General features: G+C 49.7%; 1 protein-coding gene across 1 annotated transcript in view; it reads left to right on the top strand.

Moving 5' to 3' along the window:
• Positions 1 to 1,255: 1,255 nt before the first annotated feature.
• Dync1h1 (dynein cytoplasmic 1 heavy chain 1) overlaps positions 1,256 to 9,660 on the top strand; it is a 73,853-nt gene continuing 65,448 nt past the window's right edge. The window contains exon 1 of the mRNA XM_004645405.2: positions 1,256 to 2,155. Within this exon, the coding sequence (XP_004645462.1) occupies positions 1,894 to 2,155 (262 nt within the window). The 5' untranslated portion in view covers positions 1,256 to 1,893. The remainder of the gene's footprint in view (positions 2,156 to 9,660) is intronic.

Raw genomic sequence — 9,660 nt, 5'->3', positions numbered from 1 at the left:
TTTTTTTCTTTTGGTCCTTTAATTAGTTTAGTTTCTTACACATTTGGTCCTTTTCTTTCTTTCTAATGTGGAATAAGATGCTATTTAATTTTGTTCTTCCATAGGTAATATTTTTTTATGTATAAGCTTTAATGAATTTTTCTTTACAATAAGTTTTGGACAATTTCACTTTTGTGTATCTTGGTATGATTTTATTTAAATTTCTTGTGCAAAAAGTTTCATTTTTCTTGTAAATGCGGTATTATAAGTTGAACTAAATTCAGAAATTTTAAATCTTTAAAAAAAAATTAGAAAAACACACTTTTGGGTCATTTATGAATCTTTGTGTAAGGATGGATCCCCTGATTTCACTCCCTTAAAAAGTGAGGGCCACTTCCGTTTTGAGCCCATGGGGCAGGGCTGCGAACCCAGAGCCTGTTGGCGCTCCCTCGGCCGGGACCAGGTCGCAGAGACCCAAGTCCCTTGGACGCCTGAGCAGCCAGGCTCCAGGGCCCGTGCTGACTCATGGTGCAGCCGGCTCGCAGGCTCTCTGCCAGGTCCCGGAAGGCTTCAGTCTCAGACAGGGCAAGGCCAGTTCCGAGCTCCTGGCCCTGATCACACTTCCTCTCCATTCCTCTTCTCACCCCCAAGGGGTAGATGCAGAGGAGCCCGGAGCACCATGCCCAGACGCGGCCGTCAGGCTGAGCTGCGGCGGGTGGTGCCCTTTGCTGCTGTGCTCACAGCACAGACTCACTGCAGGTGCTGTCTTTTTTGCTTCTGGAAGATTATTTAGAATTATTTGGTCATATCACACAGGGTGGGCCATAGAGGCAGGAGGATGGATGGAGTATTCAGCTGTTCTCCTTCACACACTCCTTGAAGAACAAAACCATCTGATTAGTCTGGCAGTCCCTGGGGCCTGGCACAGAGTAATTATGCAAGGAATAAGCTTATTGTAGGTTGGAGAGTTTTCTAAAGATGATTTGGGAGAATCAAATCGTACCATCGTCAGTCCACCAATCAGGACTCTGCTCTGTGACTCTGCACTTTGATATTAAAAAACTATCTTTAGCTTCCTTCCCCCTGCCCCACGGAAGAGGCAAGTTAATCTGGACATTCAAAGACCAAACCCTACCTCTTGCAAGAAGTTACTGTCTCTAGAAGTGTGGGCAGGCTTGGTCCTGGCCTTTCTGACCTCTAGATGTGCAGGACGAGTGCGCAGCGGTGGGAGCCGAGCAGCCCCACCCCTGCCCCAAGGGACTCAGATCTTACAAGCTCACAGAAATAGCGCCAGGTCCGAGTAATCGGAAGGGCACCACGTTGGAAGCGGGCACCCTGGGGTGGGTCTCTGTGTTGGTCATCCTCTGAGGAAGTTCGCACTCGGCCCCCGTGTGTATCTAGTAACAGATCCTTGGAACCTACATTTCAGCACCTTTTAATACTTGCTCATTGATTGCAGAACACAGGTCAAGGGCTAAGCACAGTACCAGGTACAAGCTGAGGGCTCACAGTGTCACCTCAGTCCACATATCATTCACACGCTCACTGCTGATGGAATTCTCGAGAACTCACAGACCCGCTGCCAGCGCGAGTCAAGGTGGGGGCTCTCACGGCGCTGCGGCGCGGGCCCCGCCCAGAGCCTGGACTACAAGTCCCAGCAGGACGCGCGGCAAGAAGCCCCGCCCCACACAAGCACGACGTCGTGACGCCCGGCGCGAGCGGCCGCCGGTGGTGCGGACGGCGGGCGGCGGCTGCCTTTAGGGCGGAGTCGGGTCGCCTCTCCGCAGTCTGTCTGGGGTAGCGGACGGTGCGGCTCCGACGCCCGTTTCTCCCCATCTCTCTCTCGCTCGCTCGCTCCAGTCTCGGCGGTCGCGGCCGCCTGCTCAGCGCTCCGGAGGTCCCGAGCGCGGCGCCATGACGGAGCCCGGCGGCGGCGGCGGCGGCGGCGAGGACGGCTCAGCCGGCCTGGAGGTGTCGGCCGTGCAGAACGTGGCGGACGTGGCGGTGCTGCAGAAGCACCTGCGCAAGCTGGTGCCGCTGCTGCTGGAGGACGGCGGCGAGGCGCCCGCCGCGCTCGAGGCGGCGCTGGAGGAGAAGAGCGCGCTGGAGCAGATGCGCAAGTTCCTGGCCGACCCGCAGGTGCACACGGTGCTGGTGGAGCGCTCCACCCTCAAAGGTGCGGACCCCGCCCGACGCCCCGCGGGACGGCGCAGCCCCGCGTCCCCCGCAGCCGCCCCGCGGGACCGGAGAGCCCCCGCGCCGCGCGCGCCCGCGCTCGCCACGCCCCTTCCCGCCCCGAGCCCCGCGGGTGGCCCCTTCCGGCTCACCGGAAGGGACGCGACCGGACTCGGGGACCCTGTCCCGCCGTCACCCCAAACAATGGGGTCGCTTTGTCTGTCTGGCCTGTCAAAATGGCCGAGCTGGGTGGAGACAGCGTCTCCAGCCCGAGCGCGGGCGGAGGCCGCATCCTTCTCCTGTGTCACATGGGCTCCTGGGTTTCGATTCTTGCCCGGGCCGGGCCGGGCCGGGCCGGCCTCCCGAGGGATGTGACAGAGCCGACCTGGGCACTGGCGGCCTGGGCCCTCTGCATGGTGGCGCTCGGGTTGGGCGGGGGCAGCGGGAGCCTCGGGCGCCCTGGCGCCGCGGGCCGCCGGAGGAGGCCGCGGGGTGACCCTGTAGGCGGGCGCCTGGGAGCATCAGTGCGAGCGGGGCTCACACCTTGGTCTCCTTCCGTGCTGGAGGCTTCCTTGCTGCGTGTGTGGCCCCGTGTCATCCGCGAGGAAGCCTGGTCTGTGGCCGAGTGACTGGCCAAGGTCACCAGCTAACCGAATGACAGTTTCCAGTCTGCCAGTTTTCCACACTTGCAGGCCGACAAGCGATCACGTCTGCTTTCCTAATCGTGCCGTGTGTGTGTGCAGTGCTTGGGTGATCCTTGCGGTAACCCTGTGTTATTGATGTTACATATTTAAAAATGAAAGCCGGGTAGGGCATCTACTGGGGGGCGGAGGCTAAAGATTCGTATGTGACGGCTGCCCCCCGGAAATAGTGACCCCAAAAAGTAAACCCTTTCCCGGCCGCATGGTGATACGCAAGGTTTCTCTCGGTTTCTTAGGACAGATTTGTAGTTGAAGGAGAGCCTGGACAGGGTGTGGCTCCAGCCCTGTGGGAAGCCATGGGTGATAGCCAAGGCATGTGTAAGGGTAGCAACTAGGATTGGAGGTTGTCCGAAAATGCTTGCCACAAACCTTTTCCATGTGGGAAAGCTGTATGGTCGGACTGGTGGGAAAGGGACCCACACACTCTATCGGCCCCACCCCCGCACTCCCTTGGGTTTCCTCTTGAGCGTTTTTTTTCTTTCAAACATTTCCACTCAGAGATGTTTCACTGTAGCCTTGCCTTCAGCCAGAGGTTGAAGGTTACACTTACACAGTGTAAAAGAATACTTTTAGACCTACATGGATTCAAAGTAAATACACTATTGTAACATACTTAGATAGCTAACGTTCGAGATGACTGATTTTGTTTGGATTTACATGTCCCTTCATGGAAATCTCTAGTGTTAAAATTGGCTCATGTACTCTTACCAGAAAACATGCTTAGTGGTAGAAAATTTAAAGTATAGGGGGCCGGGGAGATGGCTCAGTAGGATAAGCGCTTGACCGGCAAACGCGAGGATCTGAGTTCAATCCCCGGTTCCGCAAAAAAAAAAAAAAAAAGAAAATTTAAAGTATACACATGAGATAAAAGTTACTTGGAATCCTTCCACTGTCAGCATTTTGACCTATGCCTTTCTGACATTTTCAGTACATGTACATTATTTTACTAAAATAAATTTTAATCTTCATTTTAAATATATTTTACTTTATGGATCTGGTACAGGGTCTCACTACACAGCTTGGACTTCTAATGATCCTCCTGTTTGCAACCTCCCCAGTGCTGGGATTACAGATGTGTGCTACAATTTCAGTGGTGCTAGGGGTCGAACCCCAGTCCCCACACTTGCCTAAGCAGTCACTTAGTCCACTGAGCTATCTCACCAGCCCTTAAAGTTATATTTTGAGTAGCTTACGATACCTAATTCCTTATTGTGTTGATGTTGTATGACTCATGTATTATGTATTGAGATCAGTTTTTTGTTTTATCTTGGGTCATGAGGACTTTATGAAAACAATTTTGTCAGTTTTGCTGTTTGCTTGTAGAGTGATCCTCAGTAATTCTCTTAGAATTAAACTTTGTTAAAATTATGGCAAGTAACAGGATCATACTTCCATAGTATGTTTTTCTTCCTTTCAGCAAACTGAGTATCCAGGAATCCAAATCTTGGCTCCACAATGACTTGCACTTTGGAAAGTTGACTAAGGCCTGAGACTACCTAAATTGGAATCCTGCCTCACTTTTGTATTTATAACAGTACTTGACATATTTCTAACCATTTAACCAATCTGTGATTTATTTTTTTTTCACGTAGAATAATCAGGAAAACTGCAGTCCTAGCACTTGGGAGGCTGAAGCAAGAGGATTACTAGAATTTGAGGCCAGTGTTGTTACACAGTGAAACCCCCCCCCAAAAAAAAGTAATCTAAAGAAAGTTTTAAAAGTTAATCTAAATTCACACCAAAAAAAAATTAAAAAAAATTCACACCCCATGTTTTTATTCGTTAGCATCCTGAGTGCAGATGGAACGCAGGGCCTCCCATGCCCTCAGGGCCCATCCTGCCCTGGTGCTCTGCCCCAGCCTTGAATATGCTTTATTTTATTTTATTTTATTTTAATTTTTTTATTTATTTGTATGTGTGTGTATGTGTGTGTGTGTGTGGCCAGCTCAGCCCACCAGGGGGCGGGGCTGGCTGGCATGTGGTGCTGGAGGATTGAACTGGGGTCCCGTGCTTTGCTAAGCTTGTTCTAAGTAGGTGCTTTAGACCACTAAGCCATCTCACCAGCCCCTTGAATACGCTTTAGATGAGAGCAGACTGGAGCCCGTGGGCATTCGTATTTGTGCAGTTAACCAATTCTGTCCACTGGGAGGTGATTACAATGAAAAGACTCACATTAAGAAAGAAAATAAATCTGAACTATTTAAACAGAATAGACTGGCAGCCACAATGAAACACTGTAGTATTATTTGCTTAATGAACAGATGAAATCACTTATTCATTTAAGTTCTCCTTTTGTATGGAAAGAATTTTCCAAACACAGTGACGTGGAACATTTGGTTTTTCTTGGGAAGGTGGGACCAGGAATTGAACTCAGGACCTTCCTTTGCCAGGCAGGCACTGTGCTACTAAGCTATATCACTGACAGCATTTATATTTATACTTATTTATTTATTTGAGGCAGGGTCTCATTATGCCATTGCGACTGGTCTTTGTAGCCCAGGCTGACCTAGAATTCACAAGGATCCTCCTGCCTCAGGCTTCCGAGTGCTGGGATTATAGGCCTGCACCACCACACCCAGCTGGATTTTTGTGTGAAGTAAATATGTTTTTGTATCTACCCTGAGCAGCTATAAACTTTTTAAAAGTACAGCATTTTTCAAAGTATAGAGCAAAAGTTGTGGGTTAGCAAGTCAGAAGGGAGAAGTCACAGCTTCTCATTTTACAAATGGAAATCTTGGGGCTGGGATATAGCTCAGTAGAATAAGCGCTTGCCTGGCAAGCCCGAGGGCCTGAGTTCAATCCCCCGTAAAAAAAAAAAAAAAAAAAGAAAGAAAGAAATCTCTGCGTCATTCCTGGTCTCGGGAAATTATGTTCTTCGTGGTGTACTTACAAGATCATGAGCAAATGGGCATTCGTTACTTAGGCGGACGTCTTACGTTGTTCATGTTTCTGTGGCACTTTTTCTTGGAGTGTGTCGTGTTGTCCTTTGTCTCAGGAAGGTTGAGTGGTGCAGGTAGCAGTACGTTGGCAGCTGACACATCTGTGACCTACCTGGCCTGGCCAGCTTGTCTCTATTGTATTTTGCTGGAGTGTTTGGGACTTGGAACTTTGTCTGTATGACCAAAAATAGTGGCTGCCTTTAGTACATACTCATCTTGAGCTCATAATTGTAGTTTTCCTGAGTTAGATAATTTGGGGTTAATCTCTTTTTTCTTAGTCTGGAATCGGGACGGGAGCATTTTATATTACCTGGCTTCATTGAGACGTGTCAATGCAAAAGCCTAGGGGAAATGCTTTTTGTATGTGTTTTATAAATATATTTTTCTGAGTATTTAAAGAATGAAGAAATTTAGTAGAATGACCACTAAAAATGTAATTCACCTTGAATATCCTTTATCAGTAATGCTTCAGATCAAAAAAAAGTGTTTCCAGAAGGCTTTTTTTTTTTTTGCTCCGAATGCCTGCAGGGCAGGTTTGGCTGGCTTGAGTTGTGGGGATCGAACCACAGCAACCTGAGCCCAACAGCTTTGTTGAAGCAGCCACTCAAAGAACAGAGCTATGGGACAGGCCCCCTAAAAAAAGTTTTTCCAGTTTGAGTTTTTCAGATTTCATATTTCTGCATCAATTTTACCAGTTGAGTGTCCCTGATCCCCATAATCTGACATCTGAAATGCTCCAGAATCTGAACTTTTAAATTTCACATCAGTATACAAATGGTTTCAGATTTTAGATTATGAATGGTCAGGCAGTATTCATTTCCACCCTATCTTAGTCCTCAGATGGTTAGGAAAATAAGATGATTGATAAATCAGCAGGAAAGTCTGTGTTATTATTGTGGGGGGCCTTGTTTTGTTTTGTTGAGACAGGGTCTCTGTGTATCCCAGGCTGGCCTTGAACTCAAGGCTATCCTCTTGCCTCAGCCTCCTGAACGCTAGGATTACAGGCCTGCGCCCCACTCCTGCCAAGGAAACATTATGCGTACAGAGCCAGGCAGGAGTCACTTGGGTTCTTCCTCCTCCCATTCTGTCACACTGGGATGGGCCCTGCCCTGCAGCCTCACAGGACAAAGCCACGAGATGAACCTGCAGAGAGCACAGTGAGAGAAACACAGATACCTCAAGGGACGAGTCTGCAGCAGCTTCTTTTTAAAAAGTAAAGATGGAGCCAGGCCTGGTGATGCTGCCCAGCTCTGGGCAGGCTGAGGTGGGAGGCCACCCTGGGCTACATAGCCAGACCCTGCCTGAGAAGAGACAATGGCTGAATACCAGGCAGGGGGAGGGTTCGTCTGTCTTCCTCTTTCACTAGTGAGGATACTGAAACCCTTGAATTTTAAGACCTGGTTGGGGAAAAGAATGTTTTAAAGGAAGATTCTAAAACCTAAAACTAATTTCTTTTCAGTTCTTTCTTCAGTTCTTGATTAAAGCAAGGTAATGTATTTTATATAAATCATTGCTTTTCAGTTAACTTTGAAAGTACCAGGTCTTAAACTCCATAGGCATTAAGAATTTCTTTTCTCCTTTCTCTTTTCCCTGAAAATACAAAGTGAACTGCAGTGTCACGCCAGACATGGGCACTGCAGGATTTAACGCTGCTCGTACCCCTCCCCAGGATGTTCCCATGTAATCCTCCTGGCTTTTCATCCCCTTCTTAGCTGACGCAAAGGGAGTGGGTGTGGTGGCTGTGCCCCTCTGAAGGAGGGGAAAGGACACACCAGGGTGGAGGGACCTGCAGCAGAAGGGGCGGGGGTGTGCAGGACTTTGGGGGGCTGAGCAAAGTCACCCTCTCAAGCTCTCAGAGAAGAAGGAAAGGGTGGAGAATCCGGCTGGTGGATGCCGACTGCGAGTTAGGGTCTGCCGAGCATGGAGGCACAACCTTGTCAAGGGACATGGGGTGATGGCTCTTTGGCCAAGCCACTGCGGCTGGCAGGGCTGGGAGGAGCAGTCCCTTCTGTCGCTGCCGTCGCGGTGTTTGACTCCTTCCACTACTGCCTGGTTTGCTCAGGAGGGGCTGTTACCTGTAACTCCTAAGGTAACCAAGCCATCACTCTTTTATATTTCATGAATTAAGATGCATTGCTCAGGGGCCGGGGAGTTAGTTAGCTCAGTAGAATAAGTGCTTGCCTGGCAAGCGCAAGAGCCTGAGTTCAATCCCGGGTTCCACAAAAAAAAAAAAAAAAAAAAAAAAAAAGATGCATTGCTCATGTAATTCACAATGTTATCTGCACATCGCTAGTGGTTTAAAATACGTTAAGGTTGTCTTTCGCTGGTGGTGCACAAATCCCAGTGCTGGGGAGGCAGAGACAGGAGGAAGATTGTATGAGTTCAGGACCAGCCTGGGCTACACAACAAGTAAAGAGGCTGCATGGCAAGACCCTGCCTCAAAGAAAAAAGAAGTGTCAAACGTGAGAGCTAAGCGACACTGTGAACGGCCCTAGAAATTGAGTAACTGCTCCCAGGTGAAGCTCGTGCCTCAGAAGAGCTCCCAGAGGACTGAGTCCTAAGGCCACCCGGGGCAGGGCTCGGTCTTAGCTGTGTCGCAGGCCCCCTTGCTCTTGTGTCAGCCGGCAGCCTCCTGGGGATGTCCCCTGCCAGAGCAAGTGGACTGTCTCTGTGGGTAGGCTCCTGAATGCCACAGAACTAAGACCCTCCACTACTAGGGCTATTTCTAAGGAATTGTTTAAATGTTTCTGTGGTGTCAATTTTTCATTGTTTGGAAAATGTAATCATTTAAAAAGAGGCAAAAAGCTTAAGTTACCAGGCGGTTTAGCAAACCATCACAGTTTCTCAAGTGGGATTTAGACGCTGATAGGTTCTTCATTGGATCCTGAAAGACTGCTCGGGAAGGGGCTTTCTGGCGGGTGGCCACCAGCGGCGGCGGAGGCGAGGGATGGTCCGCAGAGGCGGTGGGGGGCGGGGCTGGCGCCTTGGTGGCGTCACGGGCGGGGCCCCGCCGCCGCACTGCAGCACCGGCTCGCAGCCTCCCGCCCCCAGCCTGCCTGCTGTGGGAAGCGCCCGGCTCCCAGCTCTCCTCTGATTCCTGCGATTCCTGGGCTGGATGAAGAGTGTACTGGTCGGGCAGAAATGACTCAGCGTTCACCTATTTTTAGTTGTGCCGTTGATTTCCTTTGTGATTTTTGAACGTTACTTTTCTATGCAGTTCAGGCTGGCCTTGGACTTGCACTGATCCACCTGCTTCAACCACCCTAGTGCTGGGAGATTTTCTTTTCTTTTTTAATGTATTTGGTACAGGTTCTCACTACACAGCTTGGACTTGTAGTGATCCTCTTGTCTCAGCCTCCCCAGCACTGGGATTGCAGGAGTGCTCCACCACGGTCTTGGTGGCTGACATGGAGTGCCCTGGGCTCTGGGGCCTGCGTGGCATAGGTACCAGGGATCAAACCTGGAGCTTCATGCTTGGTCGGAAGGTGCTTACACCACCGGGCTATCTCCCCAGCCCTGAAGAATCTTAATCCCTCTGTGAATTGATTTAACGCTCATATCTGGCTATAGTAAGATCAGATCATATTGTAATTGCCTTGTTTGGCTTTGGTCTTTTTTTTTTTTGCGGAACCAGGGATTGAACTCAGGCCCTTGCGCTTGCCAGGGAAGCACTTATTCCACTGAGCCATCTCCCCGGCCCTTTCTGAAACGGAATTGGTTTTGGTCTTTTTTTTTTTACAACCTCAAAATCCCATGTTTATTACAAAGGCAAATGGTGATTCTTCTTTTTATTTATTTATTTATTGTGTGTGTGTGTGTGTGTGGCCAGCTCAGCCCACCAGGGGGCGGGGCTGGCTGGCATGTGG

The sequence above is a fragment of the Octodon degus genome, unplaced genomic scaffold (genome assembly GCF_000260255.1).
Source record: "Octodon degus isolate 3935 unplaced genomic scaffold, OctDeg1.0 scaffold00226, whole genome shotgun sequence".
NCBI lineage: Eukaryota > Metazoa > Chordata > Mammalia > Rodentia > Octodontidae > Octodon > Octodon degus.
This window is presented reverse-complemented; position numbering and strand designations above follow the sequence as displayed.